The sequence below is a fragment of the Vulpes lagopus genome, chromosome 3, assembly GCF_018345385.1.
Source record: "Vulpes lagopus strain Blue_001 chromosome 3, ASM1834538v1, whole genome shotgun sequence".
Lineage (NCBI taxonomy): Eukaryota > Metazoa > Chordata > Mammalia > Carnivora > Canidae > Vulpes > Vulpes lagopus.
In genome coordinates, this window is record NC_054826.1 from 14,118,356 (window position 1) to 14,145,995 (window position 27,640).

Consider the following 27,640-nt stretch of genomic DNA (forward strand, 5'->3'; position numbering starts at 1 on the left):
AGAAAGAATTATTGAGCCATCTTTGGTGCAAAATGATGATTTTATTAAAGCTCGGGGCCAGGTTCCCTTGGGCAGAAGAGCGGCTGCCTCCCCTCCCCCACCCCCCGCCCCGGCCAGGGAAGGGTGGCTGATTATACACACCCAGGAGGTGGGGGAAGTAAGCAAAAGGGAGATTTCAAAAGGATTTTCCTATGCTAAGGAGGACCTACAAGATACTGGAGGCCTTGCCTTCGTCAAGTTAAAGATTGCTTTTCCCTCCAGCAAGGTATTTACGTTAAGACAACTGGAAGCTTCCTGAAGAATGTCACACAGATCCCACCCTGGGGAGGGATTGTTTGTGGGAGATCAGCTGTGCTTTATCCTCAGTTGGCCCTGCTCCCTCATCATTTGCACGTACAAAATAATAATAATAATAATAATTATTATTATTATTATTGTGGGAGAGCACCTAAGGAAAAAAAGTTTACTACGGCTCCAGTTTAATGTGTAGTGAAGGGGCGAGAAAACGGAGCAACCAGGAGCCTTCAAAGCCCTGTTTATTCTAAGAGTAACGGAAAGCCTCTTAAGAGTTTTGAGCAGAATGTGGCCGTGATCACAGGTGCATTTGAAAAAGACCATCCTGGTGCCTTTTGAAAACCGAGACGCTGGGTTCGTTGATGTTTGTGTTAGGAGGACTCGGAAGGTGGCGGGTTGTCGGGGGCTGACGCTGAGTTAAGTGAAATCCGTTCAGTTCGGGGATGAAGTACCGCAGCTGTGGAGCTCACCGCACTTCCGGTTCCAAGTCATCAATTGTTTTGGAGCCGGCTGGGAAAAAAAGGAGAATAGGCCCGTTCGATCCCAAGCACGGAGGCTTCCGCGCGAGATGCGTGGAGCCAGCGCGTGCATTTCCGTAAGTAAGAGCCTCACTGCACTTCCACGGGCCCCCGGACGTGCTCTCCGGGGCGTCCCAGGTTAGAGGCGGCTGCTCGTACCGAGGAAAGGCGCCCGTCCCGGCGTCACCCAGGCCTGGGGCTCGGGGAGCCCGCACTGCCACGAGGAGGGCCCCAGATCCCTGTAGAGACCCCAGAACTCGGCCGTCACGCCAGGCCCGGCGGAGCGGAAGCCGCAGGACGCTCCGGGCTCCACGCCGGGGTCCGTCCAGTGACCGGGACGCCATTCATGTCCCCGGAAGCTTCCCAGGGGCTCGGAGCAAGCCCCGCCCAGGCGCTACGGTGGCTGCAGAGGTCCCCGACTCACGGCGTGGAAGACGCGCACGCGCATTGAGGACTTCAAGGCTCAGGACGGGTTAAACCCGCCTCCGCAGGGACTTCAGCGCCGCAGATCCCTTTCCCAGACCTCCGCTCCGGTTTCCTAAAGGACTGTCACGCAACATGGTTTTCCATTGGTTTACAGACGGAAGGACCCGCCTTCCCCCGTCGTCGATTGGCTGCCCCTGGATCGGGAGGCGGGGTTTGGGCGCCTTCCGATTGCATCAGCGGGTCCCTTCCGGGCCACGTGGCGCAAGCGCAGTGTTCCCGTGCCTCCGCTTGGCTCTGAGCGGCCTCGGCTCTCCTCTCGTCCAGGGCGTCGCTTCGGGGTTGCGTCTTCGGTTCGTGGTGCGTTGATGTCCCAGGAGAAGGACAGAAGCCCTGCAGGGGAGATGGGGGTCGAGGAGAAGCCGGTGAGCGAACTGAGAGGAGCCCGGAGGCCAGCTGGGGCTCTGCTCCGTGTCCGTGGTGCCCGGCTAGGCGGGAAGGAGGAAGCGGCCCGGGCGTGGGGGGCCAGGGGACCCCAGGGGGATGGTGGAGCCCCTGGGCGAGTCAGAGCCTCTTTGGGGGGAACGATCGTCCATTTATAAAGTGGGGCAGGACCTTGCAGGTCGGTCTCTAGGTCCATCCCCTTTTTGCAGATGAAGAAGCTGAGACCCTGAGTGACAGACTAGCTTGCAGCCGGACGCCTAATTAGAAACCGAGACAGAATTGGAATCTAGGACTCGGGATTCCCAGCGTAATGTTTTTGATTCCACCTTAGACGAGAAGAACATTGCAAAACCTCATTTAATCCTAAAGCCCTGTAGGGATGGATAAAGGGCTTCAGTTTAAGGAAGGGAAAACCGAGTCCTTGAGATCTGACCCAACTTAGCCCACGTTTGGGTGGTTTATAATAAGCGGTGGCGGCCGGGTGACCCCAGGTGACAAACCTTAGAGAGATTACACACTTCCCTTCCTGGTGCTGTAGATGTGCCTTATCACATTCACACATGCTGATCGTTTCATCTTTGAGCTTTCCCTTTGGTGTCCTCCATCCCTTAGGAACAACCCCCAGGTCACTGTCACACCCACCAGGATGACTTTTTTTTTTTTTTTAATTATTATCAACAAACATCATGTATTCATTCTGCTGGAAGATGAAGCTAGGAAGGTGAAAAGGACCTAGTGGCTGACATAGAGGTGTGTGAGGCAGGAAAACAGTCATTGTGCAGCGTGATCGGCTCGGATTACTGAAAAGAGGGAGCTCCTAACTCTGCTTGGGAAGGGCTCGTTTGAGTTCATTTGGAAATTATAGGAGTCTAAGTTCACCAGGTAAACCGGGCAGGGCAGTGCTCCCCAGGTAAAGGTAGCAAGGGCCGTGAAAAGGCACACCCAGAAGTGCCTGTGAGGTTGCTTGCAAGGGATGAGCCCGAAGGGGGAGCTACAGTTCTCAGAAGGACTTGAGATACTTGAAATTGTATTCTACAGGTGAAAGTTTTTAAGTAGGGAAATGTTCGATGTGGATTGTAGTTTTAAAGATTCTGGGGACACCTGGGTGGCTCAGCAGTCGAGCATCTGCCTTCAGGTCAGGACGTGATCCCAGGTCCAGGGATCGAGTCCCACATCAGGTTCCTGCATGGAGCCTGCTTCTCCCTCTGCCTTTCTCTGTCTCTCATGAATAAATAAATAAAATCTTTTTAAAAAAATAAATAAGGATCATTCTGGCATGGGATGGAAGGTGTGTTGGAAAGAGGTGAGGCCACAAGCAGAGGAGGCTGTTGCAGCAGTCCAAGTGAGAAGTGGCGATGTCTTAGGCTAAAGAGCCTCAGCCCTAACTCTGAAAGGATAAGTCACATAGAAGCTACAATTTTCTCATCAGTAAAATGAAGATGTCCTCTAAGTCAGGAATAGAGTGGGGGGAAATGCAAATGTGCACATTGTAAACTGTATAAATCAAATTTAAGGGCATAGTTTTCCCCGTTTATATTTTTTCCACTTAAAAATGATATCTTTATTGTTTTGTAACTTGTTTACTTTTTTTTTTTTTTTTTTTGCTTAATAGTCTGTATTCAACAATTTCCCATGTCCACAAATATGTTATGCCATTCTTAACTGGAGGTGATGTAAAGCTATCAAATAAATACATAATTTCTCCTTTCTGTAACAGTAATTATACAATACCTCATATTATGCACTACATGCATTAATTCAACTTTTTCAGTCCTTACAATTGAACTAGGTTCTGTTATTGTCCTCATTATACAGATGAAGAAATAGGCAAAGAGCAAGTAGCTTGCTCAAACCCAGTTTTCTGTAACCAATACTCATAGCTCCAGTGCTGTCCTGCGTCCTGTCACCTGCGTGGAAATGAGTCCGGGACAGATAACTCCATCAAACTACATGACTTCCAGGACATACCTCTCACAGCTGTGCCAGTCTCTGGGGTTGAATTTAATTAAACTACACTGTAGTTACTTTCGGTACTTTCCCTTCAACTCCTAAGTATCGCGAGGAAGGTAATTCTGGAGCTTCCCTTCACAATCCAAACTGTGTTCTAACTTTTGGATTGAAATTTTAGGGCGCTTTTACGTAAATGCATAATGCATAAACTCACATTTTTTGTTCTGTTTTAATTGGAAATAGAGAACAGTCACCCAACGTTTTCCTAATTGTTGTAGTAAAGACGGAATGGACCTCAGGGTTCTAGAGAAACCTGTTTTAATGTCGTGGCTCTACTCCTTACTAGCTGTATACAAATAAGCAAAATATATTACCTTCTTTGGGCCTGTATTCTCATTTGTAAAAAAAAAAAAAAAAAAAAAAAAAAAAAGTATTTAGAACACAAAATCTTTCTGTTAATTTTCTACCTTTTCCTCTATCCCTGTTGGTTTGGCAAATACTCATATATGACCAAAACCAAAAATATATAATCAGAAAAACAAGTATCATTCTTTTTCCAGTTAAACGTGCACAAAAAAAATAAATAAACCCGCATACACCTGCAATTTTATCCCTCCTCTTACCAGGGATAATTGACTAGTTACATTATTTTTATAGTAGAGCATTGGCATATAGAGGATCTTGTAACCCTATAACTTTATTGTTTAGTATAGGCTTTAGTTATGTTCATTATTTATCTATTGGCTATAAATGAACCTGAAAAGTTTATGAAACCCAGAATCCCTGAGTGGGAGAAGTTTTAGTTCAGCTTGAAATTAGAAGTCATATATTTTTAATTTAGTTTATTTTAAAAATTAATATAAGTATTACATTTCAAAATGCCCAATGGTTATATGGGTAAATAAATAATGGAATATTATTTGGCAATAAAAAATAGTGAAGTACTGATGTATGTAACATGAATGATCTTGAAATCATGCTAAGTGAAAGAAACGAGTCACAAAAGACCATATACTGCATGCCTCTCTTTAAATGAAGGCCCAGAATAGGCAAATACGTAGAAACAAAGTAGATTACTGATTTCCAGGTCCTAGGGAAAAGGGAAAATGGAGCCACTGCTAATGGGTACAGTGTTTCCTGTTGAGGTGATGAAAGTGTTCTAAGATTGACCTTGGTGATGGTTTAATGAATACATTAAAAACCATTGAATTATATACTTGATACAGGTGAATTGTATTCTGTAGGAAAAGATCTCAATAAAACTGAAAGAAATAAAAAACCACAAACATATAGGAGACTATAATAAAGTCCCCCCTTGTTCCCAGTTCTCCCCCCAAAACTCCTTCACTGCTGATGATAACTTCCCTCCTTGGAGCGGACCACTGTCAGCACCTGGATGGGTATCATTCCCGTGACTTAATGTGTGAACCTAGAAAAATTATCTAGGTTTTTCCAGTTTAATAGTGTGTGTAAGATGGAAATGATAATGCCAATCTCACAGGGCTGTCGAGAACCAGATATGATTGATTGTGGGAAGCTTTGTAAGTTGTAAAACTTTTGTAGTGCAGTTTGCTTTAGGATGAATCTGTCAGAGCAGGGAAGTAAGGAATTTCTGCAAAGATATCTTCACAGTGTCCCATAATGCATTTCAGGGTTTCTTGACCTTGTGGACTGGATAATTCTTTGGGGAGGCTGACCTGTGCACTGTGGAATGTTTAATAACCTCCCCCATCTCTACCCACTATATGCCAGTTGCTGCACTCCCCAGTTGTGACAATGTTAGCTGATATTGCCAGGTACCCGCTAGGGGGCAAAATTTCTTCCGGTTGACAACCACCAGTATAGGCCAACTATACTGGTTGCCTTTTTGCACAGGACTTAGTACTTTAAAACTTTCTATGGCTTCATGTACTAATAAGTAAAGTCTACATTCCTTATGGTAACCCCATAGCCTTAGATGCTTGGTTGTCTGAGCCCTGGTTAGTCTTAACTGACATGATTTCAGTCTGTTTTAGTCAGCCTGGTTTTATCATTGTCTCTCATTTTTTTCTCATTTTCAATATTTTTTAACAGTTCTCCATTCTCAAAATCCAGCCTGTTGAAATTGTCATCTTTTAAAGTCAGTTGTCCTAACTTATTTGACATCTAATCATAGTGCTGCAGCTGTGTTCTTTCTTCCTCTGGGAGCTTCTCACATGTGTATGCCTCAGTTTCCCTGGAGAAATTAAATCTGCACACTGTAGGGGTTGGGTCTTATGTTTGCGTCTTTCCTAAGGTCTAACAAATGAAATTCAAGGACTGGAACATTATCAAGAAACTCCTGTCTTATTTTTTAAGATTTGTCTTTATTGCAGTGGTGAAATTTTTTAGCCTTTCAAAATCAGATTTACCCCCCTTTTTTTTTGAAATACATGCTAAAATAATATCCTCAGAACTTTTTTGGGTGCAGCATGAAGGAGTGTCGAATTAGAGTAAAATATAAAATCTTATTTCTCCTTTGCTTATGTAGGTTGGTGCTGGGGAGGAAAAGCGAAAGGAAGGAGGCAAGAAGAAGAACAAGGAAGGATCTGGAGATGGAGGTCGAGCAGAGGTGAATGTTTTAGAGCCCTGTTACCAAAGATTGACAGGTGGCGGGAACTGTCTCAGACTTACTCTGCGTAAGGTTGTAATGATTTACATGGCACAAGATGGAACATTCAGGGAGAAGAATTAGGAAAGTCTTAGGGGGGAAAAGATCTGCAGCTATTTATTATTGGAAAAGGAAAACAACATTGAAGTATGATTGCAAAATAATCTGGAGTTAGATATGAAAATCAGAGAAAAAGTGTTGGAAGGAAGGGATTGGTAATTACTCAATTGCAAGATTGGATGCCAGTTGTCCGATCATTTGATTCAGGGAGATAATAGGAGGTAGAGACTTGATGTTTAAGTTTACATTGAATGCACCAAAAACTAAAGAAGGCCCAATTATTTGACCTGTCTCAGTGTTTCCATGAGGACTTGCTACTAGCGTTTGGTTTTGAGCGAGATCTGAGGCCTCTCAGTTGTAAAGAAATGCTTACAGTTCCCCCCAGCTCACACTAAGAGGAGCTGGCATTTCAAAAGTCAGCCCAGAATCAACCTGGTTTCTGGGTAGACTGCTTCAGAAGGCAGTTAAACTTGTCTTCCCACTTTATTTTTGAAGTTGAACTGCTGTGAACCAGGCTTCAGTTTTTGCTTTAGTCATTGCATTTTATTAGAGACTCCTTAGAAGACTACCAGGATGGAGAAGCACAAGGGAGCAGACTTTGTAGAAGTGTACTGTAGCACAGTAAACTGGCTTTACAGAGCTGCTCCTGTTATTGCTGCGTTGCTAAATGTGTAGTGCTGTCATTTACTGAAGGAAGGGTCAGTTTGTAGGTGATCAAGAACTACTAAGTGTTGCTTAGAGCCCTACCTAACCATTTCTCTTAGTTTTTGTCCATTATAGTCCACTGTAATTACGGGGGAAATCGTTGATTGTGAATTTTAAAATTTGCAGGTAAATAGAAAAATGCATGTTTCCTCATGTTTTTCATGCTTTTGGATACAGTGGTACATGTTACTCCGTCACAGCTTCAAAATTAGCCTGCAAAGAGGAAAGAAAAGGTGCAATTAAAGTACCCTTCTGCATAGAGTATTTTGAGTACAAAACATGGTTTTATATGTCTTAAATGATCTGTCTGGAAAATTTGCAACGAGATGTCCAAGACCTTTCCTCCCCCTCTCTGCTCCCATCGCTTATCTACTTCTCTTACCTCCTTTATAAGGGCAACGTGCAGGTATTATTCTCTGAATTTGACAAGCACTTGCCTTGAATGGAAGCCCTTAAGTCAAATAAATTGATAGTTGGTTAAGAATTTTAAGTGGATGTGTAGTCTAACTAGCTGCATCAATTGATCATCCCTTGAACAAGATTGAAACAAAATGGTGGGACACCTGGGTGGCTCAGTGGTTGAGCTTCTGCCTTTTGCCCAAGGTGTGGTCCTAGAGTCCCAGGATCAAGTCCCATATTGGACTCCCTGCGTGGAGCCTGCTTCTTCCTCTGCGTGTCTCTGCCTCTCTCTCTCTCTCTCTGTCTCTCTTTTACAATCTTTAAAAAAAAAAATTGAAACAAAATGGAAAAGCCATTTTATTTCCAGTATTCTTCATAGCTATGTGTCAGTTAGTTAGAAAAGACCTTCAGAGAACATTGTAAAAGGAAAAAAATCACCTTAATGCAAATAGCAAATGGTAATAATAGTTGTCCATTTAAGATATTAATAGCCCACATGTCTATTGTTACTTATATCTTTCTATTTTTTTATTTTTCTATTTTTAAAAAAGTATTACAGTAAAAATTGTAAGAAGACCACATTTATTTCCTTTTCTAACCTTAATTTAAGACAGGATTAAGTCAGTGCTTAATGATTTGGGCAATCCATTTACCATGTTGAATTAGTAATCATAATTTTTGTATTGTCTGTTTTTATTATTTCTTTACTTTTTCTAAAAGAAAGCAAGTATTTACTGATCATTTATTTCTTCATTTGTTGTCTTGCAGTTGAATCCTTGGCCCGAATATATTAACACACGTCTTGAGATGTATAATAAACTAAAAGCAGAACACGATTCTATTCTGGCAGAAAGGGCAGAAAAAGACAGTAAACCAATTAAAGTCACTCTGCCTGATGGTAAACAGGTCAATGCAGAATCCTGGAAAACTACACCATATCAGATTGCTTGTGGAATAAGGTATAAGCTATACCTGTCTTGACCTTCTGTTTGTAACTAAACTTTTTTGGTATTGTCAAGTTTTATCTTCATGATACTTTTATGTTACTGTTTGTGTTTTTAATGTTTATATTATTTGGGATTTAAGAGAATCAAAATGATGTGGAGCTTATACTCAGGATTCAAAATTAATTTCTTAGTCCACTGTGGTCTTAATCTTACAAAGGATCTTATATTATTAGTTCTTCTACTTGATCATAAATACCGCAAAACCAAGTAGACCGTGTGTTTTACCTATTTTTACTTGGCTGTTTTGATGTTAAAAATGAAGGTAGAAATATCACATGGGAAAGTTAAAAAGCTAATATATGACACATGAAATTAATGTACTATTTTTATAAATCCAAAGAATCACCATGTCTGATCTTAAAACTTGTATTGGGTTGGGAAGAAATAACTGAGAATTAGATGCATATTTTGAGGTAGAGTCATCTGATATGATTGGAATCAATAGTTGTTTATAGGAAATGATAAAGATGGGAAAGCGTAAATTGATGCACATATCTAATACCAGATATTGGCAAACTGTGGGTCATAGCCTAGTTTTGTATAGCCCAAGATTAAGCATGGCTCTTAAATGATTTGAAAAAAAATAAGAAAACTAAGGTGTGAGGTGTGACAGGGATCATTTGTGACCCAGTCTGAAATATTAATAAGCCCCTTACAGAAAAAAGTTGCCAACTTCTGTCTTAAATATTTCAACTTAAAATATGTAAAAATAGATACATTCATTATATCCTTCACCATATATATATATGTAATTATTTCTATTCATTTTTCATTATTTCATTCTGTGTTGAATTGAACCACCTGCAATCACCATGTGATTGTCAAAAGTGGTTGATTATCATCAGTTTCATGTTGTTGAACATAAGACCTAAAGAACAAGTACATAAAAAGGTTTGGGAACCAACCTGGCTGATTAGCAGTAAGCCCACTCTCCAGCTGGTGAGTGTAGAAGCAGTTGGCTTATGAGCCGTGAATCTTTTTTTTCTTTTTTTTTTTTTTTTTGAGCTGTGAATCTTTATTGTGCCATGACACCGGTTAGTATTTTTACAAGGAAAATAATATGTTTCAGTTAATTTGAGCATATTTTCTACCTAAAGTACTCCCACCTTACTTCAAAGGAAGTAAGAAGAAAATTGTAATATCAAGCATTTTTCCATGTGAGGTTATAAATAACTGGATAGACCTCCAAATAGACGTTCAGCCTTTCATTTTAGAGGTAACTTGGAAGGGTATTTTGATTAAGATATCCTTCCATTGTTACACGCTGAGATGGTAGCTGTGTTGGTATTGAAATTCAGGCTCCTCTTAGTTCAGAACTTCTTTTCTACATTCTCCAGTATTGTCCTCCAGATTACATTGTAATTCAGTAAATAACCAATTAGAAAATATTTTTTTGAAAACTGCAAAATTTTGCATAAGGCATTGATCTCCAAGTGGGGTTGCTTATGACATTTTTACAAAGCCCCAGAATAAGTTCTTGCTGTTGGGTGAAGAATTATAGCATGAGTAACAAACTGTTGAAAGGTTTGGATGATGAGTTGTGACTATAAAAGGGAAGAAAAAAGAAGGCGTGCTCCATTTGCTTCAAAAGGTTTTTCTTTGAAGTTTTGTCTTAAATCTGAAAGTTTAGATTACTTTATCCCTTCTTTAGAAAATTCAAGTGATCTATTGTGGTCTGTATATCTGCACATTCTGTAGATAATACAGTAATATCTATATTTTCAAAGGAACTCTGCTTTTAGTGTCTTAAGGCATCATTTTGGACCCTGAGGTAATAGCTGTTTTCTTCCCAAAGAATATAGAGAATATTAGTCACCTTTTGGTCAATTCTTTAATTTTTTGAAAACTTTACACTAATATGATAAAATATATTTCTCTCTGCCAAATCCATGTATATCCTACGAAATGTGTATTTTTTTTTCATTGTATTGGCTTTATATGACTGTTTCAGAAGGAAAGAAAACAATGGATGTAATCTGTGGGAAGTTCAGTGAATTTAAAAATGAGATAAGAATTTATGGTTTGTCTTCTGATAGTTCTGTCCTGATCCTCAAGTAGGGGAGGTTGTATATTCTTGGTTGTACTTACACTGAGTAAGAAGGGAACCACCCAACACTGCATGTTTATTAGTTAGCTGAAACCTTCTGGTGGTAGATTTATTTAGTATAAAGACTGTAAACTTTCCCTTCATAGTGTAGAGTGTTGTCCGGTTTGGTTGAGTGGGTAGGCTATTATAGACTGTCACTTCTCTAGCTACACATTTAGACCTGTAATCTAATTAATCTTACTCAGTTCTCTAGCTACACAGCTTCCTGAACTTTTCTTAACTCCCATCTCCCCCGTCTGCAGTGCCATCTCCTCTCCTTTTCTCCCTTTCCAGGTCTTCTGATCCTTCAGCCCCTCATTACTTTATCCTCAAAGCCTGACCAGACTAATCTGACTTTGCTTGCTTTGCAGTCCTCAGAATTCCTGTGTCTCTTACACTTGGTGTGGTCTGGTAGTGTGGTCTTAATCATTTGGTGATAGTTCATACTGTATACTCTGTGCTGTGTGTGTAGATGACTTTTAAAATCCATATTATAAACAAGCTTTATTGAAAAATCCTTTGTTTTACCTATATGCTTGTTATAAATCATACCATTTTGGTCATTTACAGAATTTATTACCTCAGAGAAAAGATCCATTACAGATTTCAAGTAGGAGGAAGGGCAAAGGAGTTACTCAGTGCCCCTTCTTTTTCTTTTTTGGAGTCTACATAGCTTGGCTTTGTGGAAAATGTTTTTTGGAGAAATGAAAAGATTAATCAAACCGCTGAAAATTGTTTATCACAATTGTGTCTGCTTGAATAAGGCATTAAGTGTGAAATAATAGTATTCTGGATTTTTGGGATCCTCTGCTTGGTGCATACTGGGGGTTTGTTGGTTTTTCCATTTTTATTTCAGAAATCTATTATATATATATGTGTGTATGTAATATATGTAGTATTGAGATAGAATAAATATAGTGTTTATTTTCCTATTCTTGTTCTCAGATTAAGTGTTGTACTACAGAAGATTCTCTTTTACATTCTTTTGTTTAAATACATGCTTGTGTGCATATTTTTTAAGTCAAGGCCTAGCTGACAACACAGTTATTGCTAAAGTGAATCAAGTTGTTTGGGACCTAGACCGTCCTCTGGAGGAAGATTGTACCTTGGCGCTTCTCAAATTTGAGGATGAGGAAGCTCAAGCAGTAAGTTTTTATTCAGTTGTCCCTGAATTTCAAGATAAAGGTTCACGTTTTCAGTTTGTTCCTGCTCCCACTGTTAGTGGGTATAGAGTTTATTGGTGTCTCATTGTCATTTCATTTTTCATTTTAGGGAGCAGCATAAGAGAACTTGCCTTGTGTATTTAAGAAGTGAACTTGAATAAATTTATTTTCATTACTGGATATTTCAGAGAGAAAAAATTTCTGGGATTTTTATTAAACTTTTATTAAAAATTGGTAAAGCAAGTAAACATTGATTTTCTACCCTGTCAGTCAATACTTAAGCAAGATCTGTAGATTATACAAATAAAATGGAACATTTCTTTAAACTACTCTCCCTATTAGACCATTAATTTCCCTATTTCCCTCATCTTAAAATGCAAATCTGCTGAAAACACTATGAAAGTCAGCCTGCATTTGATGTCAAGGTTTTCTTCTAATTTCTCCATGAAAGTATACCGTATAAAGAAAAATAAAATCTTTTGTTTTATTATCGTAGTTTACTATGTGTATCACTGGTTTTCAAATGTATTCTACATTCCTTAAGTTTTAATGAAAACTTAAAAAATCCATTTAATACCTTACAGATTTTAAAAATATAACTTTGGATATATTCTAACTTATCTGACAACCTTAAAAACCAAGTATAGATGACCCCTGAATGATATGGGTTTGAACTGTGCAAGTCTACAAATATATGGATTTTTTTCTATGAATAAATATAACTATTTTTTTATAAAGTAGATATATTTCTCATATTATTTTCTTTTTTTCCATTTTTCCCCCCATATGATTTTCTTAATTTTTTTTTCTAGCCTACTTTATTGTAAGAAGAATACAGTATATAGTATACAAAACGTATGTCAATTGACTATGTTCTCAATAAGGCTTTTGATCAACAGTAGGCTATTAGTAGTTGGGTCTTTAGAGAATCATTAAGTTACACTAAGATTTTTGACTGCACAGAAGGTCAGCATCAGTAATCCCTGCATTGTTCAAGGGTCAGCTGTACTGCCATTAGATTTCAGTGTCCATATGTTTGTTCTTATGTTTTATAAATGAATTGTGGGACAAGTTACAGCAACTTAGTTGTTTGAGGCTGATAAGGAAAAAGAGAATGTAATTCTTAAGTAATGTTCCATGGCTCGGTAGTGGCCACAGCAGAGCACATAGGATGTGGGATATATAGGCACATTGACTCAAAAGATTCTAGCTCATTACAGTCACTAAGTTACATTGTGAGTGGCAGTTGTTTTCAGGGTACAGAATCCATCCCTTTTAATTAATGATGCTTATTTGAATTTAATTAGTTTGGAAACAAACCAGATGATCTCTAAAGTACATAAACAACTTAGTGGTTAAAACTTAAATTATTTTGGCTCTGCATAGAATCACACCGAAGTTTATATATTTATAAATTTAGATTTTTCATGTCTTGGGCTTATTTATAGTAAATTTTATATATCTTTTTCAAGATAGCCATATTAATTTATAGCATATATGTTTAGACCATCCCATTTTTTTCAGGTATATTGGCATTCAAGTGCTCACATAATGGGTGAAGCTATGGAAAGAGTCTATGGTGGATGTTTGTGTTATGGTCCACCAATAGAAAATGGATTCTATTATGACATGTACCTTGAAGAAGGGTAAGTTATGTAACTGAATAAAGAAAAGTTCTGAATTATTAAGAGTCCATTATTTTTAAAGAGTTCTCAATAAGGAAAGAATATCAAATTTATTGCTTAATAGTCACCAAGTATTTCCACTATCAAAAGTTGAAGTGTTGTAGTAACTTATGAAGTGCTGGTAACTTATGAGAGCTCTGTTGTAGATTGATCAGGTAGAGCCCTAAGATAATGTCAGGAAGTAAAATGAAGCCAATCATAGAGGTGGAGGGATGGTTCACCAGTGAGAACAGTGTCTATGATGACCAAAATAGAAGTCACTGAAAATATAAAATATAAAAATAATAATATCTAGTTTAAAATTTGAATATATGGGACCCTTGGTGGCTCAGTGGTTGAGCGTCTGATCATGCCCTTCAGCCCAGGCAGGGCATGAACCTGAAGTCCCGGGATCGAGTCCTTCATTGGGCTTTCTGTATGGAATCTGTTTCTCCCTCTGCCTGTGTTTCTGCCTCTCTCTCTCTCTCTGTATCTCTCATGAATAAATCTTTAAAAATAAAAAATAATAAAATTTGAACATATGATTCAAGGGACTATTTCTTTATATTAAAACTTTTCATTTTTTTTTTTAAAGAAATAGTCCTCCAAGCTACTATGTGAGTAGAATAGAGTGGAAGGAGATTAAATTTACTTCCTTTTCCTTCAGGGGTGTGTCCAGTAATGATTTTTCTTCTTTGGAAGCTTTATGTAAAAAAATCATTAAGGAAAAACAGGCTTTTGAAAGACTGGAAGTAAAGAAAGAAACCTTACTAGAAATGTTTAAGGTAAGTTAAGTTGTCTCAACATAATGGCCTCCACCTCGGTATCACTCTGTAATGTTACTTGAAGTTGTCAGGGGTTTTAGTGAATTAATTTGAAGCCTGTTCTTTTCTTTAGAAAAATGTAACTGTTTTTGAAACATGAGGTATTGACATATTTATTTTCCTACAATGCTTCGATAAGATGTATTTTGAGTCATTTTAGCTTTAATATTTAAAGATAGTAGTTAAAGGAAGGTTTTTTTAAAAAATAATTTTTCATATTTTTAGTACAATAAGTTCAAATGCCGGATACTGAATGAAAAAGTGAATACTCCAACTACCACAGTCTATAGGTGAGCATGTCAAATCTCATTAAATGTAACTAGCTGCTGTATATGTCATTTTAAGTCTTTGTTAAAATTGCTTTTATTTTATCTCTAGGTGTGGCCCCTTGATAGATCTCTGTCGGGGTCCTCATGTCAGACACACTGGCAAAATTAAGACTTTGAAAATACACAAAGTAAGCAATGTAACTTTAAAAACGATATGAATGTATATATCTAGTATAGGTATATGTTTAAACTTCCTCTTAGTTTCTCTTTCTGCCTATTTTTCTGTTGCAAGTGTAAAGATGGATTATGGGATTTTTATTAAACTTTTATTAAAAATTGCTTCATGTCCCTAGTCTTTTTTAGCTGAAAATCCGAAGCAGTGACTTGACTTACCATTCATCACCAGAGCCCATGAAGTGGCTCATGGTGATGGAACTTTAGGGGATTCACAAAAATTACACAGTCATGGTCTAAGAGCTTTGAAACTTACGATTAGTATGTGCTTTTGCCTTTTGTTTGTCTAAAGTAATAATTACTTCATTTATGCTTTTTAACCAAACTAGTCCTGCCAGGTTTTGCTGGATTTTTATGACTGAACATTCAAATGCACTTTAAAGTAAAAGAATAAATTGAGTAATTTCAAGATATTTTTTTGTTGGTTTATTTTCCACTTTTACTTAATCTTGTGGGACGTACCCTTGCATCTCATGTTTGTGGAGTTGTGGTTTGGAAGGGAATTGATAGGGAGGTATTTTTGAGGGAATTAAATGGCCAGCTTTGTAGTCTAGCCCAGCCTCAGAGCAATTGTGAGATGTGTAGTAAGTGTGCACTTTTACACCATTTTTCTTATCATAAGGACTACTATGAATTTGACTCATAGGCCACTATAAGAAATAACATCTAATTCAAAATAAGTGAGGTATTAACAAATTTGAATATTGTTTCATGGTTCATCTTTGTTTTCAGAATTCTTCCACGTACTGGGAAGGCAAAGCAGATATGGAGACTCTTCAGAGAATTTATGGCATTTCATTCCCAGATCCTAAAATGTTGAAAGAATGGGAGAAATTCCAAGAGGAAGCTAAAAACCGAGATCATAGGAAAATTGGGAGAGTATGTTTAAAGAATAATAATGTTTCTAGACTGAATTTTATGTTCATTTGCATCTTAGTTGTATTAAGTACTAGGATTTCCTTTTAAAAAGATGAGGTAACTTTCCAGTAGTTATTGTGCTGTATGCTATATAACCATAAATCACTTACTGATTAGCTTACTGCTGTCTTACTGTTTACTGTCCACATTATCTTTCTAGGATGTGCTTGGTACCACACTAGTACTCCTTTTAACTACTTATATTAAGAACAAATACTGATTACCTAGTTTTCTATAAAAGAAGCATAGTAGTGTTTTATAGAGCTGGGAGTTATTTTGGAAATTTCCTGGTCTCACTGACTTATTTTAAAGATGTAGAAACTGATTTCCCCTAAAATTAATCTATTTATTGCCCCAGATGACATAGCAAGTCACCAATGGATACTGTGGTGTCACTTTATCTCACTACCCTTCAGTGTTTTCTTTTTTTTTTTTAAGATTTTATTTATTTATTCATGATAGAGAGAGAGAGAGAGAGAGAGAGTGAGTCAGAGACACAGGCAGAGGGAGAAGCAGGCTCCATGCCTGGAGCCTGACGCGGGACTCGATCCCTGTACCCCAGGATCGCGCCCCAGGCCAAAGGCAGGCGCTAAACCGCTGAGCCACCCAGGAATCCCCACCCCTCTGTTTTCTAAGCTGGAAATTAGGTTTTATAAAAATATACCTTTCTAAAATTGAGTTTACTCTGTGCCATCAACTACTCTTGTCTCTTGATGGCTTGAGATAAATTCCAGTGGTAAGGAAGTATCAACAGTTGGTGGGGCCCCTCTGTGAGGATTCTGGGCTTTTGTGGGGTAGTGGTAGGCAAGAAGGTAAGGGCATGCTTTTTGCCAAGACCCAAAGTCAGGCAACTTCATCTACATCTTCTCTTCCATTATCATTGTTATTTTCCTGGTCTCTGCTGTTCCTACTTTAAAAAAAGAAAAAAATTATACTCATATCTTAGATCTTTGAGGAATTAAAACTACTATGACAGCTCCCACTGTGGATAGTCGAAAAGAACTAAGACCACTGCTCCAGGTCATTCTTGGGTAAACTTGACTGGATTCAGGAATGTAACAGTCAGAGAACATATTTGTGCAAAGTTGTAAATCCACTGCAATTCTATGCTTTTGAATTGTACACCAGAAATGTTGACAGTATTTTCTTTGATTCAGGAATGACACACATTAAAATATGAGCTATTACAGTAGTATTCTGAACTCAGGAACACTGAAGTTTACGTTGATACTCAATGCATATATAAACATTCTTTTGCTTTTCTTTTACTTAGGACCAAGAACTATATTTCTTTCATGAACTCAGCCCTGGAAGTTGCTTTTTCCTGCCGAAGGGAGCATACATTTATAATACACTTATTGAATTCATCAGGGTAAACCATATTCATTATTTTCTTTGGTAAATTTAAGATAGAAGTTGGTTATATTAAATAAGTTGCGCCAAAAGGAAAGTTAATCTTGTATTTGAGAGGAAACATTTAAAAGAATAAAAATGCAAATGAGAATTTTCATAAAATGTTTAAAAAATTCCTTCCCCCTGGGGCACTTGGGTGGCGCAGTCATTTAAGCATCTGGACTCTTGATCTTAGCTCAGGTCTTGATAACAGGGTCATGTTTGAACCCTACATTGGGCTCCATGCTGGGCATGGATCCTACTTTAAAACAAAAAATCCTTCCTCTTAATACATGATTTTGTCCTTATACTACATGGGTACATAATAGGGAAGCTAGTGACCTTGAAGTGGGATCTGCAACCCTTTACATGGGAGCTCTGTATACTCTTTGTATTTTCCTCAAAAAATCAAGTTAGTCTTTACATTGCTTTTTAAATTCTTTATATGAAGTCTTTTAGGCTCAGGTTTGTAAAGAATAATACTGCCACCACCTGCATACTCACCACCTGATTTTACCATACATGTATGTTGGGCTATATTTGCTTCAGATTTTTTTTTTTAAAGATTTTATTTATTCATGAGGGACACAGAGAGAGAGGGGCAGAGACACAGGCAGAGGGAGAAGCAGGCTCCTCACAGAAAGCCTGATGCGGCACTCAATCCCAGACCCAAGATCACACCCTGAGCTTAAGGCAGACACTTAGCCACCCAGCATCCCTGCTTCACATTTTTTTTTATTGAAGTAATACATGTAAAGAAAAAAGTTCCCTTTTAGAACCCCTTTTGATCCATTTCCCTCTTTTTCCTAGCAGAAACTCTTCTTTGAAGTTAGCATAGATTCATGTTATTTTATATCTACCTCATACATATGTGCCCTAAATTTGTGTTTGTGTAGTTCAGATTTACATACATGAAGTCTCATATGGTATCAGTCTGCCTAATGCAAAAATCATAATATTTTTAAAATCCTGTTTATTTTTACTTGTTACTTAATTCTATTCTGTAACTACCATACTATGCCGATTCCTTTATTGATAGACACTGATGTACTTTCTAATTTTCTTATATTACTAATTGTACCAGAGTAGCATTGGTTTGATAGGCCTCCTTATGTGTAGGTGCAGGAGTTTCTTCTTTGGTGTATACCTCCAAGTGGAATTTCTAGATTATAGCATATGTCCACCTTGAAAACTTCACTACATAGTATAAAATTGCTCTTTAAATTTTATTCCCACTAGAAGTATGAACTTCTGTTTCCTACCTGTTGTTATGTTTGTTTTCTCACAGAGTGAGTATAGGAAACGAGGATTCCAGGAGGTGGTCACCCCAAACATCTACAATAGCCGACTCTGGATGACCTCGGGCCACTGGCAACACTATAGCGAGAACATGTTCTCCTTTGAGGTGGAGAAGGAGTTGTTTGCTCTGAAACCCATGAACTGCCCAGGACACTGGTATTCAGCAGTTTTGAGTTTCTATCAAAGTTTCCCATGCTGCAATTTGTCCTGCGTTGCTCTCCCTCCTTTGAAAGAATTTCTATTTAAAACAAATTATGGAATCAGAAGAATATTTAAATGTAATGTTATTGTACTACCATAACATCTTTCATGCCCACTTAGATCCTCAGATATGTAGACATTCAAGTAATGGTAGTGGGGTAATAGCAAATGGGCGGAATATAAAGCAGGGAGACTGAATGCGGACATAGCAGTTCTCTAGATGTTTTTTTTTTTTTTTTCCTTAAATGTTCTTTTAAAACTTACTGCTAAGGAATTGACTTCCTTGGGAGATTTTCCTCACTTTGCAGCTGTTCCACTTTCTATCCTTGAAAGTTAGATGAAGAGAGGCTTCAGGAGAAGACTAGGGAGCTGTGGCCACCACTAGCTCGGTCTGTACAGCTCCTAGCACCAGGGAGGGCCTCAACGGTGAGGGGTGAGAGAAGTCTCCCTGAGGGAGCTGGGTTGTAAGTCAGGGAACCAACTAGGTTTGTTCTTAGTTTTCCCAGATTCTCTAAAGTTGCTGAAGCATCTTCAGACTGACAGAACTGAAGCAGTTTTAGGAGTGACAAGAAAGCGCACAGTCTTTGGTTTCCAGTATATTAAATGATTAGTATGGAACTAAGGTGTTTTTTTTTTTTTTTAATATGAGCACTGAAAGCAGCCTTCAAATTAATGGAAGTATTGAGCACAAGGATTTGACTCCAGACCCATGGGAATCAGTTTTTATTCTCTCTTGGTTGTGTATTGTTGTATTATAATTTATTTATTTCTGCAAGTGCTTACATGAAGTCCAGAATTTGAGAAATGTTGTTTATATGTATAGCCTTTCATAAAGTAGAAAAGCAGTTTTATTCTTGTGAAATTAAATATCAGTGGGTTTTCATTTTCTTCTTCAGCCTTATGTTTGATCATCGGCCAAGATCCTGGCGAGAATTGCCTCTGCGGATAGCCGATTTTGGGGTACTTCATAGGAATGAGTTGTCAGGAGCACTCACGGGACTCACGCGGGTACGAAGATTCCAACAGGATGATGCTCACATATTCTGTGCCATAGAGCAGGTATTATGAGACTCTGGGATAAAATATTTTGAAAGAATTGTGAAGAAAGTCCAGGAAAGTTACTGTTGTCTTTTTTATATTTTAAAGATTGAAGATGAAATAAAAGGTTGTTTGGATTTTCTGCGTACAGTATATAGCATATTTGGATTTTCTTTTAAACTGAACCTATCTACTCGACCAGAAAAATACCTTGGAGATATTGAAGTATGGAATCAAGCTGAGAAAGTAAGTGGTGTTTTTCAGCATGCTTGAATACTATTGGACTGAAATGAACTTGTTCCAAGAAACACAAGCCTCTTTATTTATTTATTTATTTATTTATTTTAAAGATTTATTTATTCATTCAGAGAGAGCGAGAGAGAGGCAGAGAACAGGCAGAGGGAGAAGCAGGCTCCATGCAGGAAGCCCAATGTGGGACTCGATCCCGGGTCTCCAGGATCACACCCCAGGCTGCAGGTGGCGCCAAACCGCTGTGCCACCAGGGCTACCCCACAAGCCTCTTTAAATGGCTAAAAGCAAGAGAAAATGGAAATGGCTCCTGGGTTTGAGCAAGTTAGTTTATGTATGATTTTATGTTAAGTTATGCTAAATAACTTCGGTCTTCTAGCTGTAACTTATAAAAGGGTAGAATTGGAGAAAGATGGTCCAAAGATAAAAAATTCCAATCATGAGAACAGATACTAGACATCGAGATGACTGTAGCGAACACTGCTGTGTATACACAGGAAGGTTGATCAGAGGGCAAATCCTGGGGCTTCTCATCACAGGAAGAACATGTTTTTTTTCTCTTCTCTCTTTTCTTTTTCTTCTTTATTTTTATTTTTTTAAAAATATTTTATTTATTTATATGAGAGAGAGAGAGAGAGAGAGGCAAAGACACAGGCCGAGGAAGAAGCAGGCTCCATGCAGGGATCCTGATGTGGGACTCAATCCTAGGTCTCCAGGATCATGCCCTGGGCCAAGGCAGGTGCTAAACCATTGAGCCACCCGGGCTGCCCTCTCTTTTCCTTTTATTGTGTCTGTCTGAGATGATGGATGTTCGATGAGTCTAAATAAATGTAAATCAAGCCATCGTGCTGTACTTTTTAAACTTAAACAGTGCTGTATGTCCGTTATGTCTCAGAAAAAGGGATTTGTGTGTGACTGTGTTTAGGTGGACAGAATTCTAATGCAGAGACTAGGGACTCATGAAACTAATCACAGTGTTTTTAGTCTTAGGTTAGGCTGGAACAGAAGTTGCAGATGACGAAAATAAAAATCATTTTGCTTTATCCTTAGCAACTTGAAAACAGTCTGAATGAATTTGGTGAGAAGTGGGAGTTAAATCCTGGAGATGGCGCTTTTTATGGCCCAAAGGTCAGTATAAAGTGTATTTGAATAACATGATTTTTATGTTGGGGTGACTTTAAATTAGAAAGCAAGCAAGCAAACCTGTCCTGTTATAACACTGAGTTAGCTTTAATCTAGACAGCATCTTAAAATAACTCCGTCTTTACTTCTTAGATTGACATACAGATTAAAGATGCAATTGGTCGGTTCCACCAGTGTGCAACAATCCAGTTGGATTTTCAGTTGCCCATCAGATTTAATCTTACTTTTGTAAGGTGAGTTGCTGCTGTCTGCTCTGGGTATTTTGTTTTTAGAGGAATATAAAGGGATATATATGTGTGTGTGTATATATATATATATATATACACACATATCCACATTAAAACATTTTTTTTTTTCTATGTAGCCATGATGGTGATGATAAGAAAAGGCCAGTGATTGTTCATAGAGCCATCTTGGGGTCAGTGGAAAGAATGATCGCTATCCTCACTGAAAACTATGGCGGCAAATGGTAATTTTTGTCATTGTTTTTGTCTGGACAATGTAAATTGAAGAAATGTCTGCTGTTCAGTTTAGTTTTGTGGTAGAAAAGGAGATGATCTGATTGGTCACTTCTAGTTAATGACAAGTGTTCACTAAGGAATCCTAAGTGAAACCGAAATTTTTGCTTTAAGAATAATTATTAGTAATTATTTTTATTTCAGAACTCCCATTTGTTTGAATGTTATATAATACTTTCTAATTAGGAGTTAACACTAAGAAGCACATTTGTTGTGGGATTAATATGGTTTTGATGTTTTTGTCTGAGTGAACAAATGTAGGCTTTGGGCTTACCTTGTTGAGTATTGCTGATTATAATAAGCGGGTATTTTGACATCCTTTGGAAGCCAGTTACATTTTTAATTGGAAGTACAGAATCCAAACTGATCAACATTTTTTGTCTTGTTACTACAAGATTATGCTTTTGTTGGCAGGGTATGAGCACATGAGTTCCATTTTATTTTTAAGCTGTTTTGTCTGGGCCCACAATTTGTAAAGGCAACTGAAAGCCACATAAGGTGATAAAACACCCGTTTTGTAGTGTCTGCCGTATCAATTGTATTGATGCAAAAGTTTTGTAAAATGTAAATCTGTTTTATCTTCGTATTGTAGTAATTTAAGTTTTATTTGTAATTTGGTTAGTTTGGACGTTAAGGGGAGTTTGTCATACTTGTCAGAGAAATGAACTGGAGAATCTCTCTTCAGTTCTGTTTCAGATCAAATAGGGAAAAAATTTTATACATGGTATCCAGAGAATAGGGCGATCCTCAGCAGATTGCTATGTCATACCTGTGATAGGTGGTTTAAAGCCAGTTCAGGTACAATGTAATAAAACAATTCAAAATAGAGGAGCAAGGAAGAGAAACACTAGTCTAATATCTGCATCAAAGAGAGGATTTGACACATGAAATACTCCAAAGCTGGAATTACAAATGATCAGTTTTTAATAAGTGAAAACAGGAGAACACAGGGCAGTCAGGCTTGCAAGACTCCAGACATAATCAAATGAGGCGCTGCAGGTGGCAGTCTGCCTTTGGGGAAAGAAAAAAAAAGATGTGAGAACACTCATTTTTATCCAATACTGTCACTAGTTATTATCAGTTACAGTTTGTTGAATCCTGCAAAATGGATCTTGAATACCTGAAGACATGGTCTGGTCCATGTTCGCCATGAAGAATAATTAGTAAGATAATGTTGAATAGTGAATCACTAAATGTAGTTCTTTGTTAACCCCTCTGGCAGCTGGTGCATGGGGTTCTGTTTCCTGATATGTTGACATGCAGGGCATCATCCGTGCCCTCAATGTGCGTTGCCATCTGCCTAGCGAATCAAACCTTAGTTTTCCTGAGTTAAGGTTCCCTTTCTGCTCCAGAATCTGCTCCCTTTAGTCTTTCCTGGATATTGGGGGGTGAGGGGAGTTTTTTAAAGTGGCCCTTACGTATTTCAGGAAAATATACTGATAATGATATTTCTTTGAAAGGCCCTTCTGGCTGTCTCCTCGCCAGGTAATGGTAGTTCCAGTGGGACCAACGTGTGATGAATATGCCCAAAAGGTAATCCTTAAATACAACTTTTCTTTCAATTTAGAATCACTCAGCTTTTCAAATCTCCTAAGCTATACATATCCTTGGTAGATCAAGCTGCTGGTGGTATAGAGAAATGTTACTATTTCTGAATAGATTATATTACCTCTTTCAGACTCTTCTGTTACATGATCAGAAGACATAATTTGGATGGTGTTTTATATACTCTTGTATATTTTAGTGTTTAGTATGAGGAAATTGTGTGAATGCCCCAGTATGATATGTAATTTCAGATGCATAATACAATTTAAGCAGCTCTTTGGAAGAGTAATTTTGCTTCATATTTGTAATGTAAATTTCTTTAATCATTTACAAATTTTTTTTTTTTGATTTACGGAATGCCATATGCATATTTTGCCCTACCCATCAAAAAGCTACTAACAGATACGTAAATAGTTATTCATACTTCACACCTTATAGACTAGACCAACAGTCTGTTCTGTTGTAGAGACAATTCCCTACTAAGGAATTTCAGATCATTAAAAGTGTTACAATTAAGCATTGTTTCATAATTGCAAGCTAAAAGTAATAAACTGGCTAGTTAAAAAAACAAGTCTAAATACCAGGGAACAATATTGTAACACTAAAACCATGATGGTTCTAGATCATCAGAATAAATTGCACTAAGGTCTTAACTGTCTTTTAAAAAATTCATGGACATTAGATCAACTGGAAAGCAAACCATTCAGACATACTATATTTCTGCTATTGCACACAGTAGTTTTGGTTATCGATAATGAAAATCAGTTATGTTCTATAGTTAATTGTTTTTTATCTTTTTTGCATTATGAAAGCTCACATGGTTGGAGAAAACTCTGTAATTAAATAACTCATTTCTCAACTGGAGACAGTACTGACTTGCCCTCATTCCATCAGTGGCAGGGTGGCATTTGGAATTACACAGGGATGGGGATTTTGGTTATATTGCGTGGACACCGGTCGGGGAGCACTTACTGATACTGAATGACCAGAAACCAGAGGTGCTAAATAGCCTGTGATTATCATTCCACTTCCTCAGTTCCAGAGTAGTGTGACTCACGTGCATGTAAGGGCCCATGTTAAGAAACTAAAACACGGGGATCCCTGGGTGGCGCAGCGGTTTGGCGCCTGCCTTTGGCCCAGGGCGCGATCCTGGAGACCCGGGATCGAATCCCACGTCGGGCTCCCGGTGCATGGAGCCTGCTTCTCCCTCTGCCTGTGTCTCTGCCTCTCTCTCTCTCTCTCTCTCTCTGTGTGTGTGACTATCATAAATAAAAAAATTAAAAAAAAAATGCTGCTATATAAAAGTCAAAAGTTTATGTCTCTAGAGAATTTGCAAAGTACTAACGGATGACACAGTACTGACAAAAATGAAAGTCGGTGCAACAATCACTATATCGCCTTTAAAAAAAAAAAAAAAGAAACTAAAACACTAGTGCTTTATTCTTTATAATAGGTTATAGGTGAAAGTGCAGTCTTATCTTGGTACTCTTAATAAACTGTGTAAGAACCCTTCTGAAATTTGCATAGTTAAAAATCCCAGTAGAATTGGTTAATGATCACTTCGACAAAACAACCTATTAGTGAAATAAAAATGTTTTATTCAAACCTTTTTGTTTTATTAGTGGTAATTGGTTGTCAGGTAGATGAAAATTTTAATCTAGTTTAATTTAACTTACAATTAATAAAATTTAGTGTTTTTTGAAAAGGAAAAATATTGAAAACATTGTTTACTATTTAATATACAAAAACATAAGATGGTAAAGTGGAACTGGTATCTTTGAGAGGAGAAAAAAGACATGGAATAATCTCTAATGTAGATTGCCAAACTTTAGATTCCTGGAAGTTTATTTCAAGAAATCTCAATTTTATCTGGCTCTTTGATTTAAGAGGATTTCTTTATAGGTTGCCAGGGTGACTCAGTAGGTTAAGCATCCGACTCTTGATTTTGATTCATGTTGTGATCTCAGGTTTATGAGATCAAGCCCTGCATCTGTTTAAGATTCTCTGTCTCCCTCTCCCCTAAAACCCCCCACCTCTGCTTGCATGCTCTCTATTTAAAAAAAAATTAAAGCTTTCATTTAATCAAAAAGTATCTGTTCAGAAAGAAAAAAATTGTCTTTTAGTATTTCTTAAACTTGATTATTTTCTTTTACTTAAATTACTATTGTAGAGTTCTATTTTGTTTTTCTTACAGAGTTCTTTTAGATCACATAAAGTTATTAAATAAATAAAATATTAAGTTATTAAATAATTAGTGTTAAAAGATTATTTTATTTTATTTTTTAAAGATTTTATTTTATTTATTCATGAGAGACACAGAGAGATAGAGAGGCAGAGACACAGGCAGAGGGAGAAGCAGGCTCCATGCAGTGAGCCTGATGTGGAACTCAATCCCAGGACTCCAGGATCACGACCTGAGCAGAAGTCAGACTCTTAACCGCTGAGCCACCCAGGTGCCCCTAAAAGATAATTTTATATGGCAGTTTATATTTCATTCTCTAGAAACATAAAAAGCTATTAAGATGCTTTTGGCCTATTGTTGGTGCTATCAACATTTTATTTAAAAATGTTGCACACACAAATGACAGCAATGGCTAAATTCTTGTTTCCAATTTGCTGACTATTTGAGAGATCAGAAACATTACATTCTGTATTCAGCTGGACAGCCATCATTATGTATTAATATGGAGACTGTTAAGCAGTTTCCTTGGCAACTATTTAGGGAACTTAAGATATGTTTGCAAAAGGATTTATTTTCTTTTGTAAAGAGGTGATTAAATGTAGCTGAATACCTGAATTCTGATTTTTAAGGATTTTTTGAAACATTTACTTCAAGAGCAAAATACATATCATTTTAATTTTTGAAAATGTAATCCCAAGTCCCAAGTTAATGTATGTTTCAGTGTATCTAATAGCATTCTTTTTAAAATATTTGCATGACTACCCAAATCATATGTTAAATAATTTAAGATCAAAATATAGTTCTTAGATCTGAAGAATTCTGCATCTGTTTAAATAGGTACGGCAACAATTCCATGATGCTAAATTCATGGTGGACATTGATCTGGATCCGGGCTGCACGTTAAATAAGAAGATCAGAAATGCCCAGTTAGCACAATATAACTTCATCCTAGGTAAGAAAGGAAACTTAGCAAAGAAAACCTGCCAAACCTTATGAAAACACTGAAATATTAAGACTTAACCTTAAGAAAATTGTGGTTATCAGTTTAGTTCCTCTAATCCAGATTCTTAAATAATAAGTTTGTTCATTTGTTATATCAAAGGGAAATTTTGGTGTGAAAAAGAATAATCTAAAGGCTTGTTTAAAAATCTCCTTTCCTTAAAATAAAACAAAATAAAGCTTCTTTCCTTTTATTTCCTATTCCTTTATATTGTAAGTTTTTATTAAGACGGCTGGATTAAGTATGTACTGTGGTTTGAAGCATTATAAAGGGATATATTCTTTTAAATGAAAAGATTTTTAAATAGGTCACCCAACTATACATAGTCACCTGAGCATTTTATTTTTTTTCTTAAATAGATTTTTTTTTAGAGTACTTTAAGTTTGTAGCAAAACTGAGGAGAAAGGACAGTTATCTTGTATACCTCTTGCCCAAAATCGACACAGCCTCTTCCACTACCAGCATCCTGCAGCGAATGGGCATACATATCCTTACAAAGTCCACAGATTACATCAGTGTTCACTGTTGGGTTTTGTACATTGTGGGTTTGGACAAATATATAATGACATGTGTCCACCATATGGTTTTGGACAGAATTATTTCACTGCCCCCAAATCCTCTATGCTGTACCGTGGAAAACACTTGCTCTTAACCACAGGCAACTGAATTTTTTTTTAACTGTCTCCAGAGTTTTGCCTTTTTTGCAGTGTCCTATAGTTGGAATCCTACAGTATGTAACCCTTCTCGATTAGCTTCTTTTGACTAGTAATGTGCATTTAAGTAAGATTTCTATGTGTCTTTTCATGGCTTGATAGCTCATTTGAACATTTCAGTGAATCAAAAGCTACAATGGTGGCTTTTAGGTCCTAGGATCATTTCTGTTCGAATGTTCAATAAAATCCTTCCACCTAACAAAGCTTTGTGCCTTTTGTTTTAGTTATTGGTGAAAAAGAGAAAGCCAGTGGCACTGTTAATATCCGTACAAGAGATAATAAGGTACATGGAGAGCGCACAATTTTGGAAACCATCGAGCGGCTGCAGCAGCTCAAACAGTCCCGTAGCAAACAGGCAGAAGAAGAATTTTAATGAAGAACCTGACCCAGATCGGCTCAGTGGGAAAAGAAGAAAAATGTTTTCATAACCTTAATTTTATACTCTAGAAAACATCAATTTATACTGAATTTGGACTAGTTGAACAGTGTCTGCATAGGTGCAGGATCAACCTATTTTGTGACCTAGACAGGTTTTAGACAATGTGTATTTGAAGGAGGTCATTAAAAGAGACATTAAAATGATTTTATTTGTTATATAAACACTGGATCACTGGAAATAAAACATGAGGAATGCTATAATGTAATGTGGGAGAATATTTTTTATAAATTCAATGCAATTGAAAAATAAAAATTTTCAGATTTTAATCTGATTAAAGTAAAAGACCAGAATTAGATGATGTTGTAAAAATAATAAAAAACTTTAATTCACCTAA

At 37.5% G+C, this 27,640-nt stretch overlaps 1 protein-coding gene across 1 annotated transcript; it reads left to right on the top strand.

Annotated features, from left to right (window-relative positions):
- The first annotated feature begins 1,502 nt into the window (after positions 1-1,502).
- On the top strand, positions 1,503-27,640 carry TARS1 (threonyl-tRNA synthetase 1). The gene is made up of 19 exons (XM_041750051.1): positions 1,503-1,660; positions 6,139-6,219; positions 8,191-8,381; positions 11,537-11,660; positions 13,203-13,324; positions 14,010-14,127; positions 14,392-14,456; positions 14,545-14,623; positions 15,402-15,548; positions 16,861-16,959; positions 18,268-18,434; positions 19,376-19,538; positions 19,626-19,763; positions 20,817-20,894; positions 21,042-21,142; positions 21,274-21,378; positions 22,888-22,960; positions 25,992-26,106; positions 27,092-27,640. Exons 1-19 carry the CDS (start codon positions 1,604-1,606, stop codon positions 27,238-27,240), a joined length of 2,172 nt encoding a protein of 723 aa, XP_041605985.1. The 5' UTR covers positions 1,503-1,603; the 3' UTR covers positions 27,241-27,640.

Excerpts from the sequence above, each read along its gene's own strand:
- TARS1 (XM_041750051.1), top strand. The coding sequence starts at position 1,604 with ATGTCCCAGGAGAAGGACAGAAGCCCTGCAGGGGAGATGGGGGTCGAG. Across the intron at positions 16,960-18,267 it reads CACTTATTGAATTCATCAGG|AGTGAGTATAGGAAACGAGG; the intron begins GTAAACCATATT and ends GTTTTCTCACAG. Across the intron at positions 22,961-25,991 it reads GTGATGAATATGCCCAAAAG|GTACGGCAACAATTCCATGA; the intron begins GTAATCCTTAAA and ends CTGTTTAAATAG.